The 22917-nt window shown below is 60.1% G+C and overlaps 1 protein-coding gene across 3 annotated transcripts; it reads right to left on the bottom strand.

The window, feature by feature from the left end:
• Window positions 1-762: 762 nt before the first annotated feature.
• TAFA3 (TAFA chemokine like family member 3) lies at window positions 763-22699 on the bottom strand. 3 transcript variants are annotated; one of them, XM_059717123.1, is made up of 7 exons: window positions 22156-22412; window positions 21128-21249; window positions 14382-14470; window positions 13886-14001; window positions 6624-6773; window positions 5644-5768; window positions 763-2620 (listed from the first exon to the last, which is right to left on the bottom strand). In XM_059717123.1, the coding sequence occupies exons 4-7, from the start codon at window positions 13998-14000 to the stop codon at window positions 2609-2611; spliced, it is 402 nt and encodes a 133-aa protein (XP_059573106.1). In that variant the 5' UTR covers window position 14001; window positions 14382-14470; window positions 21128-21249; window positions 22156-22412; the 3' UTR covers window positions 763-2608. The 3 variants fall into 3 exon arrangements, with proteins under 3 accessions (XP_059573106.1, XP_059573105.1, XP_019352518.1); XM_059717122.1 differs by lacking the exons at window positions 21128-21249; window positions 22156-22412 and adding an exon at window positions 22548-22699; XM_019496973.2 differs by lacking the exon at window positions 21128-21249.
• Window positions 22700-22917: the final 218 nt, after the last annotated feature.

Here is a 22917-nt window from a genome sequence, read left to right as displayed (position 1 = left end):
GCTGTGTGCGCTCCTTAAACCAAGGGTAAGATCAGGGAAGAAGGGGCTGCAGAGCTCCCGCCATCTGTGATGGGTTACAGCTGCCACGTCCCACGTCCCACACTACCTCTGCTGCCTGCACAATCCGCATGTTGGCAAGTAACCCCTCCCCACGGACGCCACGGTTATTTCCACCCGTGCCCCCGTGCCCTGCCCCGCTTTGCTCCCCGCTGTGGAAGAAATAGCCTCCGTGCAACCAGGCTGAGATGTCCTGCATCGCAGGGTGCTGCAGGTAATGCCCGGCTGTGACAGCTCCCTGCTGCGCCTGCGGCTGCTGAGAGTGCACCCACCCCTGCGCAGACAGCGAGGGCCCTGGGGTGCACCCGGCCAGGCCCAGCTCAGCAAGAAGAGCTGTGTCCCCCGAGACCCCCGGCCCCGTATCCCTCCCTTGCTGTGAACAGGCCCTTCCCCGCCCCTGGAGATTTTGGCCAGTGCTTACAGAGTTTGTTTGCAAGGGGAAACTGCAGGCTGTCGAGGTCCCTGGGGGCTAGACCCGTGCCCTGTGCTGCACTTGGAAACAGCCCTGTGCACCCTCGGCCGCTCATCCGCCTGCCACCCTGGCGACACAGCGTGAACAGCCCCAGCCTCCCCCTGCACCCTGGGACGGGAATAGGGCCGGGCCCAGATCAAAGTCCCCAGGAGCCAGGCTCTGCCCCTTCGTTATCTGGCTTCAGCCAGGCTCCGAAAGCCCCCTTGGCTGCTGGCTTGCAAACGACACGGCCCTTTGCAGAGATTAAAATGTATTTAATATTCCACAGTCTGGTCTGTACATCACCTCCCGGGCAGGGGTTCAAACCCCAGTACAAAAGCGGGTGGGTACCAAACCTGGCAGGTCGGCTGGCGGTGGTATCAGGGCCAGGCTGCCCCCAAACAGGAGGGACCCAGAGGCATTGCAAAGGGGATCTCCTGCTCCTCCTCACTGCTGCTCTGTGTCCATCCCAGCCCTCGGCCTCAGCACTCCCCTGGGGCACGCCTGGCACACCGGCTGTCTCGCTTCCAAGCCCTCCCTCCACGTGCTTCTGGAGTCACTGCACCAATTCCAGATGTTGCAAGTCCTGCCCGGGGCACTGCAGCAGGGGCGCAGCCGAAGGCAGCTGGAGGGAGGAGCGGCGCTGCCCCCACAGAAGACGTGCCTGGGAGCCGCGCCCCAGGGGCAGCTCTCACTCCGGCTCCGGGAAGCAGGCTCCAGCAGCACAAACCACCTTGCACTGATGGGCACCAGCCGGGATATCCAAAGAGCCGAGCCCCGTGGCAGCTCCTCCACCAGGGCAGGGCGTGGACCCCAAGGCCAAGGGCCTGCACCTGGCTCTTAGGACCAAGATTTGCAGCAAGGAGAAGCGGGCACAATGGGGTTTGCCTTCTCTCCCCATAGCCCCTGAGACATGGTAGGAAATGAGGAGCCATCATTTGCCCCGGTAAGGGATCTGAGCTCGCTGCCGACGCCTGGGGTGTTCTGGCTTCGTCCTCTTGAATGCAAGGGACTAAGCTGCCTCAGCCCCTCTCAGGTGAACAACCTCTGCTGAACCAGGCACGAAAGGCCGAATGGGAAGAGGAGATTCCCTTCCCCGAACTTCTCCTGCGAAGACTAGTGCTAATCCAGCTCCTGTGATGTGGACTGCAGAGAGCAGCTTGGAAACAAGCAGCCTCATTCATGCCCTCCCCGAGCAAGGGGAAACCAGCCGGTCTTTGCTTCCAAAATAGCGGGATGCTCAGGGCAGGCATTGTACCTCCCGGGTGTCTCCATCAGGGGCTCAGTCTGGGCTGTGGCCTTCGCTACACGCTAGGCTGGATGTTAATCTCTGGCCCCCTGGGGCAAAGACAGCGCGATCCCATTGACTTGCGTGGGGTTACCGCTGCCTCAGCTGGGAACCTGCAGATCTCTTACCAGTCCTGTCCACATCCTCTGAGCCAGGAGACCGAACTGGGGAGAACGGTACCCAGGTGCAGCATCCTAAACTCCTGGCAACGACCCCTCTTGGAGACCAGGGGAGAGATGCTTCTCACAGCCAGTATTCGAGCCACTGCAATTTTCAGCAGAAAGAACAAAGCTATTTCCCCCCCCCCGCTCGCTCTGTAAGTGTCAATAGAGTCTATGTGGCTCGAGGGCTTGATTGACCAGCATGGGAAACAATGCACATTTCCTGGTGCGCGTCCGTGAGGCTGAGGGGGAACGTGGAGCAGAGGGAGGCTGGCGGCCGCATTCAGAGCCCATCACCGTCGCGTCTGCAGCAGCCCCTCCGCGGGCGCGCTATGCCAGGGGCTGGCAGGGTTTGGACCCACAGCAACAAGGGAGGTTTCCGCAGATCCTAGGCTGGGTGGCTGCATCGGTGCCCTTTGTCTGTAATCCCGGATGCTGCTCCAGCGGAGCCCCTGCCCGACGCAGGGGACCGAGAACAACTGGGTGCTCACGAGGCGCCGCCATCCCAGCCCTGTGCTGCTGCAGTCCTTCTCCCACGGGGACCCTCCAGCTGCTCGCGGCTCTGCAGGACACGACCGGAGCATCCTGCGGCCAGGCGAAAGCGATGCTGCAGCACATCGGGGCAACCCTCCGGAAGGACTTCCACGGAAACTATCGAGTGACCTGGCGGCAAAGGAGAAGGGCACGTTAGACAGAAGTGCTGGGACAGGAGGTGGGTGAAACGTAGCTTCATCAACAGCTGCATTATTCCTCCTACCACCCAAGGGCCTGTTGCGTCTCAGAGCACCGATCGAGCACTGGGAAGCAACGGGAGTGGGGGAGCCGGGCTGCGTTGTTTCATTGTCCCCTTGCGCTCCCCACCTGCCTGCCTGTGTCCACCTCCCGCAAGCTTTGCAGGACAGGGCCGGTCGTCTGGTTCGGTGAGCGAAGCCAAGCCGCTGCCAGGGCCTTGTCACACTGTCACGTGCAACAGCTGCAAACCGCTGGAGGGCAGCGACCAATTCAAGTCAGCCCAAATACTCCTCGCCCGAAAGGGAACCCCTCTTCCAGGCCCCGGACACTGTCTCACTGTGTGTCTGCTTCCGTTTTAACCATGCTAAAGCTGAATGTGTGACACCAGCCTGAGATGGAGGCCAGTCCTGAGGCAGGGGGGCTTCAGGGGTGGGTCTCCATGATCACAGAGGCCTGGCCACAGCCCCCCGGTCCTGGTGGGATCCATGGGGGTAGCTCTGAGAACGGTCTGGAGTCTCCCCCAGTCTCCCCGCGTGCCGCGATGGGCCTTTCTCACCCCCTGCACCTGCTCTGCGGTGGAGAGAGATCGCCCAGGAGACAGATCTAGCTTGGAAGGGGAAACCATTTAGCAGACCTTGCCAGAGACCCATCAACCAGGCAGGTAACGGGGGAATTAAATCTCCATCCCACTTTTCTCTGCTGTTCTGTAAACAGTTTAAGCAAACTCTGGAAAGCAGGCTGCAGATTGTCTCTCAGCCCTTTAAACATTGAGCTATGCTGATTACTGTGGATAGTTTTATAGCCTTCAGATGTTCACACCCTATTTACCCATTACGACGTCCTTTCTTATGGATTTCACAGTAGGACGAGAGATTTCTGTCAAGGCAGCCAGCGCAGTGGTAGATTCATGTGAAATATTGGTATTTAAATTCCATCCCCAGCCTCTTGCGCATGCCAAACAAGACGCATATTCAGCAGGAGCAATTTAGCAAATCCATTAACAATGGCAGGGAGATCAAACTGGAAGCATCAAAAAAGTAATATACAGGGGACAATTTGTCCATAGCACGAGCCCCAGCGAAGGAGCGGAGATGTGCTTATTTGTCAGCTACCCGGATGCTAAGGCAGCTCCAGCCCAGCCTCCAGAGAGGAACGGTGCGAACCGGCTTGAGGCTGCGACGAGAGCGGGAGAGCGACGGCAAGCAAGGGAGCGAACAGCCCAGCTCAGCCCAGTCCGGCCCAGCACCTTGACGGCACCCAGTACAGCGCTGCCAGCACAGACGTGCTTCCCGGTCCCCATTCCTCTTTGCTGCTCCTTGCATCTCTGAGCCTGTCCCCCTCGAGGGGCAGCAACGTGCGTTGGGTGCTGCCAGCTCCTCCCGTGTTATCCTGGCTCTCAGGCTGCAGCCAGGGTTGTCTTTGGGGCCCTGCCATCCTCCGCCTATGTGGGAATCTCAGCTTTCATTAACAAAGACGATTATAGCCCTCGTGGCTGCACGGACAAGCTGGAAAACATGCTCTGAATGAAACCTGGAGGCTCAGGCTCCAGGTGGCGGATAAAAAGAGCCGGCAGCATGTGCTTTTTTTAAAGCTCATGATTTGGGGGAGCCTGCTTTGAGCACCGGAGGCGGGCGTTGCTTTCCGTCTGGACGGGCTGGTTAGAGCCCAGCCCCCCGCGGAGCAAGTAATTTGTGACAAAATTCTTCAGAGAAATGATTTCTCTCCCCGACGGATTATCTGCGGGCATGTCACACTTGCCTCTCATTTATTTCTTGTTTGAAATGATCTGTCAAAGGGCTTCCCCCAAGGATGCTCACTCTGCAGAGTGTTTGCTAATGGAAATGGTCACACTGTTTGCCGTGGCCCCCCTCCGCCCCCGATCGAATGCATCCAGCCCATCCTCCCGCTCACCGGTTACCAGCCACCACACTTCAGACAATGCAAGCGTGTTTGTTAGATGCAGTTGCCCGATGGGGCGTTTGATGCCCGTGTCGCCCGTGGGTGGTCTAGGAGCGCTCGGTTTTGGCAGCTGAGAAATGGGCTTATTTACGCCGGGCACTGAGACCCAGTAGTCACTTGGGAATACATCAGCCCTCAGGTCTACGAGGCAGCGAGCGTGGTGGGAAAGCCCAGGGCAGCCTGAGGCTGTTCTCAGAGAAGGGGCAGAGACAGCTTTGTTCCCTACCACAAAACCAGTACGGCCCGAGAGCCAGCAGCGCGGGTGTCACACGTGGCACAGACCCCCGGGAGACCCCAGCATGGGTCAAGCCCTGGAGCAGGGACTTCACATTAAGACAGAGGCTGGGGAAAGCAAAACAGACAAGCTGTACCCAAATGGGGCAGCCGCGAATGCAGCAGGACACCCGTGGCAGAGGACCCGGCTCTCACACCCGCGGCAACTTTCTAGTGCGACCGCGCACAAAAACCCGATCGAGATGTCCCCCGGCCTCGCAGCGGGGTTGTACAGCAGGGAGGGGTGGGGGTGGGGAGGAGGGGGGAGCTTGGCTAAAGCATAAAGAATAATTACACTCAACTGCATGAACAATGATTACAGAATTATGCAACTGATTAACCATGACATACATGTAATTACTAATGAGTTTGATAAAATTTTAATTATACCTTGTTCTTCGGGGCATTCAGCAAGGCATGAAAATAATAATCATGTTGCTCTCTGTCACAGATGATTGCTCCAGCCAGGGGAGCCGCGCCATCCCAGGCAGCCCTCGACGGCGCCGCCACGCTGTGACGGCAGGTGGGAACCAGGGGCCAGGTGCTCCAGAGAGCAGCCGGCGGGGAAGGGAAGGGAAGGGAAGGGAAGGGAAGGGAGGGCAAGGCCTCCGAAAGCCACCCTTGGATGCCTGGAAGCCAGCCCCGTGCTAGCCAGGGCATAGGAGGCAGGGGGGAGAAGTCCCACGGTGCCCGCATGGCCTGGCGCAGCCGCGCACACCTACCTTGGTGGTTTTCACTTTGTTGCCACTGCTGCAGCTCCATCCTGACAAGTCCGGCAGCACCTTACACTCTTCCCCTTCTAGACATGGCTCCATTTGGCACCACCACTTCTGAAGGACGATGGAGGCTGCCGGGAACGGGGAGAGAGGGCCGGTGAGCAATGGGTCGGGGTGGGTGCATGCAGCTGGGGCGCTGGGCGACAGCTGGGGAGAGGCTGGGGATTGCTGGAGCTGCTTTGCAGGCTCCACACGCAGGAGGCAAGGCTCACAGATTCTCCAGGCCTTCCCGAATAAAAAACCTGGGGGCTTGGGGGTTCATGCATGCTCCCCACTCCAGTCACACCAGCCTCCCCGTCTCACTCCCTGTTTCCCGGTGCAAAAAAAGAGGGGAGAAGGGAGAGAAAGCTACCTAATGCAGCATGAAAACTGGCCGTGTTTTGGGCCATTGTGAATCAAACCCTCCCACTGGCTGCGGGGGAAAATTAAACATCCCCACCAGCCTCTTTAGGGGTTTAGAAAAATGACTTTCAATTCTCCCCGCTGCCTTCCTGGCCTGCCCTGCCGATCCCCGAGGGAGACAGCAGCTGAGACCAGAGCTGCGCCGGGTCGGGGGCTGTATGCGCACCCTACTCAAGAGGCAGGACACACAGGGAAACAGGCCCAGAGACCTGCCCGAGGCCACAGAGCAAGGCCATGTGGAGACGGGCCAAATGCTTCATCTCACGTGATCCCAGCCACTGCTGACGGGTGAGACGAGGCTGGGGTACACGAGGCATTAGGAGGACTGCGGGTGCTGGGGCATCACGACTGCATTGCAGGTGAGCGGAGATGGGAGACGACGCCGTCTCAGGCATGCAGAAGCAAACAGGCCGGCGCTGGGTGGGAACGGGGACGCTCCCCAGCCAAAAGCATCCGATGTACCGAGGGGTCTGAAAACCGGACCCCTTTGCGGAGCCATTCGCCGGCTGGCTGGCCGTACTCACCGTCCACGCAGGAGGGAGCTGCGCGGGTCGTCCCCGCCACTTGCCCGGGGAAGCAGGAGCATTTCACCGTCTGGGAGCGCTCCTCGATCTTGTTCTTATTGCAGCAGCGGTGGGCGGCGATGACTTCGCACGTGCCAGGCTCCACGCGCACTGCCAGGAGGGAAGCGGGCACACGTCAGGCAGGCGGGACCCGGCCCACATCCAGCTTCCCTGGCCCTCTCCCCACACCGTCAAAACATTAAGAAATAGAGAACGCTAAAGTGCTGGTTTATGACCTCCGGGGCCCGGCGTCGAATCCCACTAGCCTCCCCGCTCCGTGATTTCCACCAGGAACGGCCCGTTTTGTGACCTAGTCATTGAGAGAGAGTTAATAATAAATCCCTATGGACTTTCTCTTCACTGCTTAGACAGAGAGACGAGGCAGCATCCATGTCTGGACTGTGGGTCTGCTGACATCATTCTCTCCCCACTCTCTCCCTCTGGCCACAGCGACATCCTTGGTCCCGAGGTCTTTCATCGGGTGGATGGAGGAGCCGAGGCGGCCAGCCGTGGCCCTGTGTGCAGGGAGGCAGTGTCTGAAGAGCTGTCTATAGCCCCGAAGCAGCCACGGGGCCGACCCTTCCCCGGCGTCACCCCCGAGCACAGGGCAACGCGCCCCGTGCCAGGTGGAGCAGCAGGCAGGGGCAGTGCCCGCAGACTGCCTGACCCCGCTCCGCGCCGCATCTCCGTCTACCACCCCGTCCCCATCTGGAGTCCAGTGCCCTCATTTGGGCACCTCCTCGGACGGTCCCTTCACCCTCGTCTCCTCTGCCCTGCCACGTGCTCCTCTCTCCTTGGCCGTCCTGGTGAGCATCAGGCTAGCAGCCCGGCGCGTGCACGACCCTTGTCATTTCCAACAGGCCCTGCCCTCGTCCCCTTGCTCTCACCTACATCAGGACACCCCAGCCCCAGCTTCTCAGGAAGATAAATCTGCTGGAGCCATTCAATGGCTCCGTCCTGGAAAGGTAGAGGTTCAACGCGCAGACCCCTCTGCTCCCCACTGAATCGAGAGTCAGGCACCCAGCACCAGCGGCCTGGCGTTCGGCGGATCTGCGTCATCTCAGGAACCAGGACACCATAATGCAAATGCCTGGGCGAGAGGGTACGGCATATCCTGCAGAGCCGGAGACACCGCCCCTCGGGGGTTAAGCTCAATATGCCAGCGTGCCCAGCGCTGTCGAGCATGCAGTCGGTCCAGGTTTTGCAATTACTACTGGTTCTATTTGGTTTTATTTATTGTTATTTCATGGCCATTTTCTGCTAATGAACCACTGCTTTCATCCCTGCCCATAATAATTACACAATTACCTATCCTGGAAGTATTTCGTAATAACATCTCTGGCCATAAATTTTACTCTCCCTTTTAAATGCCATCATAATTCAGTTTTAATGAAGGTTTGATTCAAAATGAAAAGATGGACTTTGTTGCAAGCGAAGAGGAAAGCAGCTCGTTACCGAGCGAACACAGCTGGGTTTGGCTCCATTTTTAATAGTAAATGGGATTCCCAAATAAGCCAAGGAGTGATGGAGGATCCTCGGCTCTGGCTAATTGTGAGCGTTCGTGCAGATTGCCAAGGGCCCTGCTGTGCTGGCTCTCCCGGGAGCAAGGGTGCTGTTGTGGGGTCTCCCTCCCCTCCGCTCCCCTGGCCAGACAGCCTGGCCAGAGCTGCTGGTCCCCTCCGCATCCTGCTCCCCAGCCCAGCCTGGTCTTGCCATCCTTAGCAGGAGGGTTTGGCCAGCTTAGCCCATTACTCCAGGACCGGCCTCCTGCCTGCTGCTCTGAAATGCTCCCCTTCGCTGTCCCCAAGCAGCCCCTGGCTGGTGGTTTCCCCGTCTTGCGATATAATTGCCTGGGAAATGTGCTTGCAGCAGGGCAGGCCCCATGGGCAGGAGTCCCCAGCACGGTCCCAGGCCCGGGCTCGTTAGCTCTCCTGAAGGAATTGCTCCCGATGAAGCCTCAGGCTGCATTCAAAGGGCCAGGAGCCTTTCTCTCACATGCACACGGCAGCCCCATGGCCCCGGGGACTGGCACCGGTAGCGATAATTGCTGCTTCCCTCAGAGGAAATCACAGCCCCCCTTCCCCGGGCATCACTACAGGCTGTGCCTGCCGGGCAGCAATGGCAGGGACCGAGAGCTGGCACCCTGCTGTCTGGGAGCCGGGGAAGAGGATGGCGACGGTGGCACGACACTCTCCTGACTCTCCCGCTGCAGGCGAGGGGAGGACGGGGCTGGGGCACGCAGTGCTAATTGCCATCCTCTCTTCCCCATTCAGGCCCTGACCTGCTATGGGCTAAACGCTCCCTTTGCCGCATCCTGATCTCACACGGGCACCGGCAAGGAGCCAGCAGCTGGCGTCAGCTCTCCAGGCTGAGCTGGGGGCAGACGGGGCCAGCTCCCCCGGCAGGCACCAGCGCCCGAGGGCCTGTCCCCATTGCACCCTGCTGTCTGCACAGGGGAGCTGGGCACCGGGGGGCAATTCTGCTCCCCCTGCCTAAGTGCCTGACAAGCAGCTGCTGCGGAGGCAGGAGAGTGCTCTCCCTCCACGCTGCCGCTATTGCAGCCGTCGGGTCAGCGCACACCAGCTCTGGGGTGTGAAGAAGCCCCAGACACCTCCATGCTTGCGGTCACAGCTGCAAGCACTCAGGAAAGGTGCTGCCCTCCCGGCGCCAGCTCTGGGACAGCAGAGAGGCGATGCACATGGCTGTCACAGGCAGGCCTGTCTCTTGCTGCGGGCTGGCTCATGCTGGCAGCAAGGGCTGGGATCTCGGCAGGTGCCCCGAGGCAAACCCGTAATGCAGTGGGGACAACTGCTTCCCACAATGGAGTCCTGCTGGGAGGTGGAGTTTGCACCCTTTGCTCCGCCGAACTGCGCCCAGACTCATCATGGACCCACAGCAGCCAGGACCTGGGCTCTGCCACTGCCCTGCTATGCCACCCTGGGCCTGTCACTGCCTCCCTTGCCCCTTGTCTGTCCGCTCTGCTCCAGCCCCCCCAGGACAGGTCAATGTATGCCATGAGCCATCTGCATTCGGGCCCGTGCGCGGTACAACTCTACTACTAGTACGTGCTAAATAATTAAGATGTTAAACTCACTACTGCCTTTTATGCATGCATTATTGAGGAGGCTTTCGGAGAGAGGCAGACCTGTTTTTATTGCTCATTACCACTGCCCGTCTGGTGGGACTTTTACTGCATCCTCAGACGGAGGCTGCAGAGCCGCTCTGCTGCACGCCATGCACACGCCAAGACGTGTCCTGCCCGGTGATGAGAGGCAGCGCAGGACATAATGGCAGCAACAGCGGGGCCTGGGCCCAGTGACCCCAGCCGTGGCTGTGGTCCTAAATGAATGCCCGAGGCCTGAAGCCGGGGTTTTCTTACCAACATCAGGCAGAAAAGACCCTCCCAGGTACCTGAGTCCAGTTCTGGAGATCCCAGACCACCACATCATAAACCAAGGGAGCTCCCCCGCATCCCCACCCACATCCCACAGCCAGGAGACACTGGACCGAAAGTCAGGAACGATGCTCTCAGGGAGGAAGGGCTGCCAGGCTCCTCCTGCACAGCCAATGTGTGCTGGCAAAGCCAGCTGGGAAGGCAAACACCCTGGGCAGCCTCCATGGGTACAGACAGGGGAGTGCAGAGCTATGGGAAGCAAAGTGCCCACCCGGCTGAGAGCACCCCTGTGCCAACAGAAACAGCTGCCCCACGAAGGCAGGGAGGCAGGGCAGGACACCTGGACACTCAGCCCGTCTCAAGGAGAAACGGGGGTCGTGCAGATCCACACCAGAGAGATGCTTCCAGCGCCGGGAAAGCTGGGGAGGGCAGAGGAAAGCAACCGTGCTGTACAAATGCAAGTCGGGCCCGGCTCTGACCGCATCCTCGGCGTCGTGCCTGAGTAACGACCGTGAGATTTGGCCTATCCTGGGATTGTTTTACGCAGGTAAAACTTGCTTATGCACACACCCATGTGCATACATGTGCACAAGAGAGAGGAGCGTGCCAATATATCCCCTTTGCACAAGTGCTTGTGCAGTGCAGGGAAACATGGGCCGATTTCACGTCCCCAAAATCCCAGTGGCAGTTGCTCCAGTGCCATCGGGTGAGCTGCGGCTGTTTCCGTTCTGGGCCTGCCTGTTCGGGCTCCACGTGGCAGCCGCGGGAGCGGTGGGTGCCTGCCGCTTTGGAAATCAGGCCACCTATTTAGATGCCTAATTATAGGCACCCAAGTGTGAACATGTGTCACTCTGTCTCTGCTCATGCGTTGCTCTGGAAGGAGCAAAGATCTCCCAAGAGCATCTCCAGCAGTCATCCTGGTCGTCCCCGGCTCCGACGCCTGGCACTGAAGGTACGGCACGATTTCCACCTCGTCGGTTGGAATCGGTGCAGAGCGAGGGTCTGATAGCCACGATGAGCCTGCCCTCCTCCACGCGGGTGCTCGCTGGGGACGGGCGGCGATAACAGCCCAAGCATCACTTGGCAATCGCACCCTCCACGGAGCTGTCGAGCCAGGCACCACCCACCTCGTGTCTGTCTCCCAGCAAGCTCCAGCCAGCCTGGAGACTGTCTGATATGAATATTTCCCCAGGCAGGAGCAGTTTCAGTCCCCGGCTTCCCTTGGAGCAATCCCATGAGAGATCACGTCTGGGAGATGACTTGGGTAGACCCTAGATATCCCCGACGCCCCGAGCTCTGGCCGAACGCAGCTCCAGAGATGAGGACGCAGGTTGATCTTCACGTTGGCCCGTCACCGGTTAGAAAGGGCGTAGAGCAGGTAACTGCTGGCTGGCTTGTTGGCAGAGTCTCTCTGGACGATGTGTTTTGGGTTTAAGCAATGCGGGTGGGGATTATAGGCTTAGAGCTGCTTTTGCTGGCAGGGAAAAGGATGACAGAAGTAGGACAGGGGTTAGGTACAGGGTCATGCAAACACAGGAGCCTTTTCAGGTTAACCCCTAGCGATCTCCTATCCCGAGCGCAGAGAGCATCGGGGCAGGCTGTCTCCGCTGCAGCCGCGCCAGCTCTTGCTGCTGCAGTCGCCGGACTCTTGAGGTTGCAACGACAAACCCCGGTCCCGGTGCTTCGGGTCTTTGCTGCCTTTGCTCCTCTCCTGGCTCACGCTGCATCTGCTCTGCGTACACGCCGGATCTGGGAGCTGGCCTGAAGGTCCGTCCCAGCAGCCGGGCAAGGGGAGGCTGCTCTGGCTGGACCGGAGCGTAGCGGTGCGGGGAGGAGGTGCCCATGCTCCCAAAATGCAGGGGCAGCGACCGTGGAAGTAGGGGAGGCAGTAGCCAAACCAGGACAAGTGGGATCATGTGGATCAAAGCCCTTTTTGCTTTCCCCTCCCCTCAAAAACCAGTCCGCCCATTGCAAGCAAGGGGTTTGCTTTCAAACTGGAAAGGCATGCTGCAGAAGAAAAGCATGGTGCCTGCAACCAGACGGCGTCCGCAGGGCTAGGCATGGAGGGTCCCCGTGACTGCCTTTGCTCCCCCCAGACAGGCGCTGCTCAGTCGCGTCTCTCTGCAGCTCCTCTTGTGCCCAGCGAGACGAGGGGCCCGGAAGCCACAGGGCCTGGGCATCGCTGCAGGCTGATGAGATGCCCTCAAGCCTGCGCACCCCCAAGGCCGAGGGCACGCAGCCATTTGGGTCTAGCTGGGACACCTGGGGCAACGAGGGAAACCTGGCTCAGGAACCCCAGGAACCTCCACGCCGCTTGCTTTAGAGATGGCACCAGCAGCGGGCAACGGCCGTGTCCTCCGGACTCGGATAAGCAGGGTGGGTGGGCAACGAAGGGGGTCATTTTAACCCCTGTCGGGCTGCCCAGGTGCCTTTCCTCCCAGCACCACAGACCCTCACAAGCCAGGCGGCCACACGTGAGGCAGCGCTCACCCCATGCAGCACCACGCTCCACCCATTAGTCCTTTCACCTCCTGCTACCGAGCCCCCCAGCCCTTTGCTACCACCTCCGCGCCGGCACTGCCAGCTCCACAGCGCTGCCTCTGCAACGCAGAGAGGAGCTGAAACCCACAGCCTCACACCGAGCCTCACTGCCTGACAGGGCTGAATAATTTAAGAGCTCTTCTTATCTTGAAAGTCCTGCGTTAGCCTCCTCGGACGCCCAGCGCCAGGTGGAAAAAGAACGAGAGATCGAGCCGACGCTCGCGGCTTCCTGCCTTATCAAACTTCTGCTCTAGATCTGCAAGAAAATCACATCGGCTCTGCAAAACACAGATCTCGAACACAGAGGTGTGCCCCGCCGTATCGCTGAAACCCAGGACGGGGAGCGTTGGATACGGACGTTCGCAGCGTGCCGTACGGCCGGATGACAAATGAACATGTCAGAGCTGAGGTTGTGTGATTTTCAGCTCGACGTCAGCTTGCGCTCCGCTCGTATTTCAAGATTATCTTCACAAGTGGAGGGCTAAAAAATTTATATTTTTAATGAAAGCTTAAAAGTCTGGAGCATCCCTTCGATGACAGCCGTATTTCATGACAATGCCGGTGACCCACGTGGCCGCGGTGCTGACTAATGGTGCTCGTAAATCAAAAATTAACGCGGTAATAAACTGAGAATACAGGCGCTGCTTTGGGTTTTGCTACTGTCACCAAGTGATTCAGTTTTCAAATCCTAATAATGAGATCCCAGGAACGGTTAGGCTCACCAAACAATCATTCTCAAGGAACACATTTTAAAATATTTACAAGTCATAACCCAGCCAGCGGATTTATTGGAAAACAGCCCAGAGCGTTCGTCCTGTGCTCTCTGGCGCGAGGCAGCGCGTTTGCTGGGGCTTTACCGTGCAATCGATGCAACAACCCCCCGCTCCCGCCGTCGGTGCCGCTTGCAGCACAGCCTTCGCCACAGCCCCTCGCAGACTGCAGAGAAAACGCCGTCCGCACCGCGCCCGGCGGGCCCGCGTGGGACGGGCTTTGCCGTGGAAAGCATGGTGGAAAGCACGGCCACGCTGCAAGGACCCCATGAGGCTTTGGGCCAAGCACTTTGTGAATGCTGAAGACGGTACTGCGCCCCTCCTGCCTGGCTGTCTGCTGCAATAGGGCTGAGCCCTCCCTCTGCTTCAGTCCTACACGTGGGGGCTGGATTAGCGAGGCCTTGCCAATGCCAGAGCCAGGAGCGGAGCCGGCGATGCCACGTGGCTGCCTGGGCCCACCCCCAGACCCCTGCGCTGGTCCCACGGCTTTGAGCAGCCAGGGTGCGAGCTCTTCCTACCTGAATGGCTTCTGTGGTGGGAGGAGGCCAGCGTCAGTCTTCCCCATAGCGTGATAAGGCAGAGAGTGAGCACAAATCCCCATCTGCTCAAGCTGCGTATGTCTCTCTCACTCATTCTGCCAGAAACACAAAGAGAGAGGGAAGAGATGCAGAAAGCAAGAAGTGCCGTAACTCGGAGCAGGGGTGGGGAAAGGAAGGGCAGCGAAGGCAGCGCCGACACGCCAGCATCCCCGTGCGGCGGCAGTCGGGGTCCAGGACACGGCAGAACAGAAGCAGCAGCTGCAGAAGCCTGGGCACTACTCTCATGGTGGTCCCAGAGCACGTGCATGCACTTACGTGCACATACACGGCTGTGCACACGTGTGCACGTGCACACGTGCCCCTTTCTGAACTCGCCCTTTGCACAGCACTGTGAGAGCCATTCTTACAGCTGCATGGCCAGTGAAAGCACAAGAAGAAGATGCCGCCCGAATGACAGCGGGGCAAAGTTACCTACCTCTTACTGGGGTCTTGCAGCTGATGCCGGTTCCTCTGCCAGCCTCAGACAGACTAGGTCTTTACCAAGAAGGGCAAACATCAGTGCACCTGAAAGCAGGGAGAGAAAAACAACCACGTTGGTAATGATACCCTCCACAAAGCTCCTGCCTGGGAGAATCATGCAGCCCTGGGAAGACGCTGTCTTGGGATCACCTACGGCTGTGATTATCCAGGCAAACGTACAGCTGGTCCTGCTCCAGGCAGCCATCAGGCACGGCTCTAACAGGGGTCCTGTCTGGCAGGATGCAGCGGCTGTGATCCTGGCCTCGCCTGCCCCAGCTGCAGCATGGCGACTCCATGGACGTCCAGGGATTTGCTCCTGATCTGGACCGGGGCAACTGAGAGCTGTCTCAGCTCCTACTGCGCATGGAGAGCGGTGCATGAAATACATGCAGCGACACATGGCCAGGGCACACACCGCCTTCCTGCGGGGGCTAAACATGCCTTCGGCCACAGCTGGGGGGTCTCTGCTGTGCCAGGGGGTGGACTGGGACCGGTGCACAGCAGCCTGGGCTCCCAAGAGCCTGCATCTCAGCAGACAAGGGCTCAGAGACCCGGGCTAGTGTTATCTCCCGGGATGCAGATCAAAGGTATGGACACAAACAACTGACCCCAGGTAAGCGTGGGTGTGAACACAGAGGAGGGCACTGCCCATGCACCATCTCACCCCACAGTAGGTGTAAGGTCACCAGCCCTCCTTTCACTGAAGCATAAGCTGCCTCCTGAGGGGTGAGAGTGCACACACGGGGGGCAGCCGCCGAGCACATGCACCCCCGAGCTCACCTCACGCTACCCATGTGCCCGGGTATCTGTGCCCGCAGTGCCCCAGTATCCCGTGCTCCCGTGGGGCATCCTTCCCCCAAGCACATGTGGGCTGCTTGCTTTACAAGGCCAGCAGAAAGGCCTCCACCTTTAAATATTCCTTTCCCTCAGGCCTAAAATACAGCACATCATTATCACCTGCTTATCACGCTGAATACTTGAGCCAGGGGAAAAATCCAGCCTGCTAGCAGGGGCGAAGCTCCGAGAGCCGTATCCTGAGGGACACGAGCCGTGCGGAGGCTGCACCCAGGTTTCGGGGGAGGAAAAAGCCACCCCGTCCCGCGGTGCCACCTCCTACGCTGCACCCAGATGGGCTGCAGCAAGGAGCCCACCAGCGCCTTGTGCATGAGGAGGGGGCTGCCCAGGGCCCAGCCCTATACAGGGCCAGGCTGGCTGGGAGCAGACTCAGCCTCCTCTCTGCTCAGGGGCTGGGACCTTGCCCGAGGGCATGGGGAGCTGGACAGAGGCAGGAGCTGAGCCCTGGTGTCCTGAGGGTGCTGTCTGTCCACCTGGCACTTCCCCGCCTCTCAGTGGGCGACTGCCTTCCCGAGCATGGGACACCGGTGCTGTCTGAACAGGTAGGTTCAAGCACCTACCCAGCACTCACGTGGGAACCTTGCTCCCCGCAAGAGACAGCAGGACGCCCCGCTCTGGGCGTTGATCCCCCAACCCAGCCCCCACACCTACACCCCAACTACCCGCACGGAGACCCAGCTGTGAGGCGGCCTGCCATGCCCTCCTCCTGGCAGCACACAGCGGCACAGCATTGCTGCCTAAACCCCTGGCTGTAACGCTGAAAACGAAGCCATTCGCTGCTTTATCATCCCCTGCCTTCAGCCCATTCCCCTTCACTTTTATCACCTCTGGCCCTGCCGCTGGGAGCAGCCGGGGCCTCTGAGCACGAGCCGCAAGCCCCGCTCCGCCTTGCAAAGTGAAGTGACAATTCCCAGCCCGGTTTATTGTCTGCCGGGGCCTTGCGGGGTCCCAGGGCCAACAACGCCATAAACTGGAGTGCGAGGCAGCACTCGTGAAAGACAAGCTGGAGAGTCAGTAAATACCGTCTGTACGATGCAGGTGCTCACGAGCGAGCTGGAATTGCTCACAGCGGCTGGGCTCACGCTGGAGCTGAGACAGGGACCCAGGCACAGGCTTGGTACAGAGAAGGGGATCAGCTGTCTCTTCTCCGCTACCCAGCTCCTCTCTGCCACCCTGGGGTCTCTCCCTGGAGGGGCTAGCCCAGGCCTGGTCACTGCCGGGGGCCCGCGATGCTCGCACACCGCGCACCAGGCAGGGCTCCTCTCTGCACTGCATAACTCTGGGGGCCCAGTGCACCAGTAAAATCCCCTTCCAGATCCAAAAGACCCTGCCCAGCAGCCCCTACCCGCCTGCCTCTGCCTGTGCACGCAGGGCCAGCAGCACCCAACTCACGTCCCAACTGCACAGGGCAGGGAGCCGAGCCGCTGGCAGGGCTACAGGCCACATCCTGAGCCAGGCACAGCCCCCCTACATGCCCTGCTCCAACCCCAGAGGGGCAAGACACAGCCAAGGAGCCTGGCTCTGACCCTATCCCCCTGCCCTGTGTGCCTGCAATGCTGGTGCCAGCTCCCAGAGGCAGAGACAAACAGCAGAGACATGTGCAGAAATGAGCAGCTCTTTGCGTGCCTGGTGCTGGTTGCTGCCATCAACAGAAACACGATCTTGTGGGCTGCAAGGGGCTCCAAAAGTGCATGCCCCAGAGCAGCAAGGCAGGGCTGGCTGTGGGCACCGTGATGGCAGCACCTGGTCCCCCAGCCCCGCACGTTGCAGCTTCCCTGCCTCTAAGCCAGCCTCATTAATTGTCATACAGTCATAGAAAATTACAGCTGGAAGGGACCTCAGGAGGTCACATCCAGTCCACCCCCCTGCTCAAACCAGGACCAGCCCCAACTACAACATCCCAGCCGAGGCTTTGTCTACTCGGGTCTTCAACACCTCTGAGGACAGAGACTCACCACCTCTCTGGACAGCCTGCTCCAGTGCTTCACCCCCCGTCATGAGAAAGTTATAGCAGCTAAAGGCTGCTATTCAATCCCCCTCAGTCTTCCCTTCTCCAGGCTGAACTGGAAGCATCTGATCCTGCAGTCCGACCACTCTTCCTGGAGACACCTAAATAATCCCTTTGCTGGGGATGCTGGTGGGGGGCAGATGCAGGCGCCTTTAGGAACATCTGCAGCGACTCAACGTTGCGGGCATGGAGACCATTGCAGCGACCCAGGCAGCTCGGAGCCTGTGCGCTTCGGGGGCACCGGCACCAGTCCTCCTCCCACTTGCACCACCAGCATTCAAGGCCTGAGAGGTTCTGCTTCCAGGGTTTCATTCAGCACTACCAATTTGAAAAGAGGCTGCTGGCTGTTTTGATTAGATGGCAAAAATAACCCCCCTGCAACCAGCCTCCAAGCAAGACTTTCCTGTGGAAACACCTGAACTTTAGCGCAAACTCATTTCCTGGCAGAAATTTGTTTCAGGTGACAAAATGCCATTGTTAACCCTTCATAAGAATGAGCCCAGGCGCTGGCACACTGTGAAAACTGGAGGCAGCTTGGGGCAGGTGGGCAACCAGGACCTGGGCTCTGTTCCTAGCTGTGCCGCTGACCTGCCGTGAGACCTGAGCGTCACTCCCATCCTGCTTCTCCTCCCAGCCATTGAGCATGCCAGCTCCATGCCAAGCACGGGGTGTCCAGACAGCATGCAGCACGAAGGGGCCCTGGGCTTGGCAGTGGCTTTTGGGTACCACAACAGCACAAATGGCTAACAAGAGCCACGCTGCAGGACAGGCCTGAGCAGTGAGGGCTCTGGGGGACAGTCAAGTAAACCCATGATCTGAGGTTCTCTCCTGGGGGGACCGTCCTGGGCCCAGCAGAGGTGGCACGGCTGATACTCGCAGTCTGGGATACACGATGCCCAAGCAGCCAACAACCCGGCCGGCACATCCCAGCCCATTCAGCAGCTGGTGCTGAATCCACCAGTCATTGGCATTCAGCACCACAGCCAGAGCCACGGTGCATCATCCAAGGGGAAGGGGAATAAACTTGCCCCGGCACCCACAGATGCCCTGACAGCTTCCCTGCGCCCGGGAGCTGGAGCGTGGCTGAGCCACAGGCAGCCCAGAATGCACTGCATCCAGCTGCACACATCTGGCTTCCCACTGCAGGACACATCTGGCTGCCAGAGGAGGGAGAGAAAGGGAGGGGGCTCTGCTCACCTCCTGCATCTCTCCCAGCAAGTTGCCTTCCTCTTGCTCTTGTTAGCATGTGGAAAGCAGGGAGAGCCTGACCGCATGGACACGTGTGTGCCTGGAGAGGCTCGTGCAACACAGCCAGCAACAGCAACGAGGCAGGAGAGCAGGCCAGGAGCAGGGTGAGTTGGTGTCCGGAAAGGCTCATTTCCCAAAGTGTCGCCCGGCTGAGCTGAAGCCCACGCACCCTCTGCCTGCTCCGTGCCACGCGGGGCCCTGACAGACACTGGCGGGCAAGCTATATTTAGTAGAGAAAGGCCGAGCTGTTTGTCAGAGCTATGAAAGTATAAATAAATTACAGGCCTATCAATAATGCATCCCACCCCATCCAAACTATACTTAGACAAGGAGCTGGCGTGCCACGCTGAGGGGGGCAGGGGTGGCCTGGCTCCCAGGGGAGCTCGTGGGGAGGCTGAGCAGCGCCGGAGCCATAATCCCAAAGAACTGCAGCTCTGGGCACACTCAGGCCAAGCACCCTGCTCAGGCCAGCCTCCATAGGGCTGGGCTGCCCTTCCCGTGGGAGAGTCTGCCCCTGGGGAAGGCTGTCCCATAGGCATCGGGGTTTCCCACAGCAGTGGGGCTGGCTTGGACGTGGCAGCTTGGGGAAGGCATGCACCATATCCCATCTAGCCCTGCCTCCACGGACGTCTGTCCCAGGAGGGGTCCATGGGCTTGCTTCCAGTGCCAATGAACCAGCACAGGTGGCAGTGGTGGGGCCGGAGTGAGCTAGAGCACCAGGGCAGCTGAGAACTGGACCCCTGCCCCCCAGGGAGCACAGGGGAGTACCCTCCCGCTTTCCCTTCCTGCCTCCATCCCCTTCCCCCACCCCACTCCTACTGGCACAAACTTTTTTCTTAAAATATTTTTCATAGTCCAGATCAAATTAGCCAAATCAGTTCTAGATCATATCGGTCGAGCAGATTGCAATTGTTCCAAAAACCATATCGACTGAGCAGGCAGAAACTCATTCGTTCCAAAGCCACGTATGGTGCTACATCCTCCATCCCAGACCCATTACCCTGGGACTTCAGATCTCCCAAATCCATTGGCAGGCATCCTACTTGCAGGCCCAAGCCCAGAGGTCTTGGGGTTCGGATGCCGCACATACTACAGGCAAGTCTCCTCCATCCCAGCCAGCTTCCGCCACAACGCCCAGTGCTGAGCTCCACCAGCAAGGTGTGCCATGGAGCTCACCGCTGATGGCACCATGCGGTCGTGACAAGGCCTGTTAGATGCGGTGGGCTCCGGTCCGTGTCGCTGCCAGAAAGGGCCCGGATAGGCATGCTAAGGACCTGCCGCCAGCCTGCATTGCTCTGCACTCCCTAGGATTCCCTTTGTCCAAACCCACAGGCTGCTTGCAGGGCCCGGCCTGCACCGATGATGCTCAATGCAACCGCAGCACAGCAGAGGAGACGCTACGCTCTGCAGCTCCCACACTTCAGGGCCATGCTAGCCAAACAGATCAGGAGTTCGGTCTGCATCACCAGGCCTCTTCTCTTCCCTGCCTACCGTGCCCCGGCATTGCAGCAGGTTCACTTCATTTTGCACTGTATTCATTAAGGGCAGTGCAGAGCTGCACGCAAGGCAGGGCAAGGGGAGTTAGCAAAGGTGAGGCCTGAGCAGCCGTGGAAATGAGGATCTCGGCATGGAAGCGGAGACTTTGCCTTTGCAGAAGGATGTGGTCCGGGACTGAGGCTTTTGGGGACAGGGAGGGAGAGGGTCAACCAGATCAAGTATGGTTTAGCACACTGGATCTCTAGTCGCTGCTGCGCCCACCGCAGCTCCGTTTGCAACGTGGTCTGAGGCCCAGCCGTGCTAATGAGGGACTCTGTCACGCTGAATTATGCTCAGAGGTTAGGAAGCCTGGTGCATTATTAGCACAGGTCTGTGTGAGCTGGGGAATGATACTTAGCAACACCCCATGCAGCAATGAGAAGGGGTTGGGGGGCTGGGATTCAACGCTGCGTTTTCAACACAAAACAACACGGTGCTTCCCAAAGCAACACTGACAGCCCGACCCGCTGGCTTTGCCTTTACCGGTTTTCAGAAGACTGTTCCAATACGCCGGCTCTTTTGGCATCTCCAGGAGCCACAGCAGCCCTGCCTGGCCGGAAAGGAACTAGACCCAACGGCTCAATGGTGCACGGCCCCTTTGGGACACAGCGTCAGGCAGTCTGTGACCCAAAACCGCGGGGAGAAGCAGGTTTCTACAAGCCTCACAGCAACAGAGGCGCTTTCAGGACTGCGCTCCTGGGTGTCTGTGCAAAAAGGGGACGGGTCCTTGTTCTAGTTTTAACACTTCCCTGAAGGTGTTCACTGCTACCAGCACCGTGACACTGGGCTGCTGCCGGGAACAGGCACAGAACAGGATGGAGCCGCGGACAGACGGATTAGTCCCTGCTAACGATCCAGAAGGGGCGAGCTGCAAGCGGGGAACCTTGCTGCCTTGTACATTCCTCAGTCGCACCGGCAAGACCACGAGTGAGAAGGGCCGGTGGGGTGACTCTCCCATCGGCACAGGGCAGCCTGCTAGCGACTGAGGCATGAGCCGGCCTAGGGAACATGTGGCAACCAGCTCGTGGAGCTAGCGCCAGCTCCGTGTGACCCACCTGCCTATATGCTCACATCAGCCGCAGCTCTGTGACATGCTGAGCTCCCCATGTGATGCAGCGAGATCCTGCCTTGCAGGCCAGCACCTCCCACGATTAGTCCCTGGCAAAGATGGGGGAGGCTGTTTGCAGACAAAAGGAAAGAGGGTGCATCAGGCACCCGCCAGCCACCCTGCCGGCTCCCGGAGTCGCTGCCCACCGGGCCCTCCCCACATCCCTCCAAATGTTCAGCTGTCCTTTACGTCTCCCCCGGGCCGGGCCCTGCAAGGTCCTGCAGCAAGGAGTCCCACCATCCCCTTATGCCTGGCACGGGATAGAGCAGGGCAGGCGGAGGTCAGCGGGCATAGCCCTGGAAAGGCAGAGCAGGGGAGCACCCCTCCGCCAAGCGCTTTCCCCCCTTTGCTCCTCCCGCCTGCCTTCCTTCCCCTCCTTGCTTATTCCTCCAGCGTCCGCAGCATTTTCCTCTCTGCTGAGGGTGAGCCGGAGAGTTTTCTTTTGCATTTCAGCCCCGGCACCAGGACTGACTCCTGCTCTTTCACGTGGCGAATCCCATCTCCCCGGCGCTGCTGCTGGCATTTTGAAGGTCAGCTCCACTGACAGCTCCAACCTCAGCTTCATCCCGTGCCAGGGACTTCTCTCACAGAGCGAGGCAGCTCATCGGGGGGGTGGAAACCCAAGGTCAATGGCAGCTAAGTCGGTCTTGTCATTTGAGGGAGGCAGCGCACTTGACAGCTACAGCTGGCATCCCGTGGGTGCCGGTGTTGCGACCAGCGGCGCGCTCTCCTGAAGCACGAGCCCGGTGCTAAATAGGACAGCCTCCTCACCCCCTGCCAGCCGGGCACCAGGGCACGCGACCCACCTCCTTTCCCTCTCCGTGCAACGGCCGTGCCTCCGCGCCCAGGACCTTCCTCCCTTGCACGGGACAGGGCCCAGCTCAGCGCCCGCCCGGCACGTGCGAGATCCCTCCCTGCCATCGCCCCGCCAGCATCTCGCCCGGGCGCAGAGCCGGTCTCAGCCAGGGGACTTACCCCAGGGACGGTGACGGGGACGCGAGAGCCCTCAAGCCCCCATCCATCCCGTGCGCCCGCGGGGGGCTCTCGGGTGTCGGCAGCAATGTGCAGGACCCAGTAAATGCCCGGGCAGACAGGCTCCTCCACGCACTCTGCACCCTGGCACGACGGCTCCAGACGGGGAAGCCGAGGGCAGGGCCATGCCCAGGGCGGCGCAGCGCAGCGCAGCGCAGCCCCGACCTCCCGAGCCCGCAGCCCGCAGCCCGCGCAGCAGGGAGGATGCGGAGAGCCGCCCGCCCGCCCGCCCGGCCAGGCGCGGATGCGGGGATGCTGCGCGTCCCTGCCCGCACCGCGGACCCCCTGCCGCCCCCCGGACGCCCCCGCCGACGGGGCGCACGGGCCGCTCCTACCTGCGGGTGCGCCCGGCGCCGCGGGCTGCGGGGCGCGGGCAGGCTCCGCACCGACAAGCATCCGCCTGCTCTGCGCTCCGCGGGCGGCCGCGCTCCTCGGGGGGCCGGGCCGGGCCGGGCCGCGGAAGGGGCGCAGCGACGCCTAGCGCCAGCCCGGCTCCGCGCGCCGCCCGGCCCGGCCCGGCCCGGCCCGGCCCGGCCCCTGTCCCTGCCCCGGTGTCCCCTCGCCGCGGGGCAGCGACAGGCGTGCCGCGCCGGAGCCCGTGCGGGGCTTTAAACTTCACTGCAGAGCGAGGAAGTTGTGTTTTTTGGGGGGAGGGTGGGTTTACCTCCAGGGAAGGAATCCTACTCCGCACCGACACACTCCTCT

This window comes from Alligator mississippiensis, chromosome 14, assembly GCF_030867095.1.
Source record: "Alligator mississippiensis isolate rAllMis1 chromosome 14, rAllMis1, whole genome shotgun sequence".
Classification (NCBI taxonomy): domain Eukaryota; kingdom Metazoa; phylum Chordata; order Crocodylia; family Alligatoridae; genus Alligator; species Alligator mississippiensis.
The sequence above is the reverse complement of the archived record's forward strand: the minus strand, read 5'-3'. Positions and strand labels throughout refer to the sequence as shown.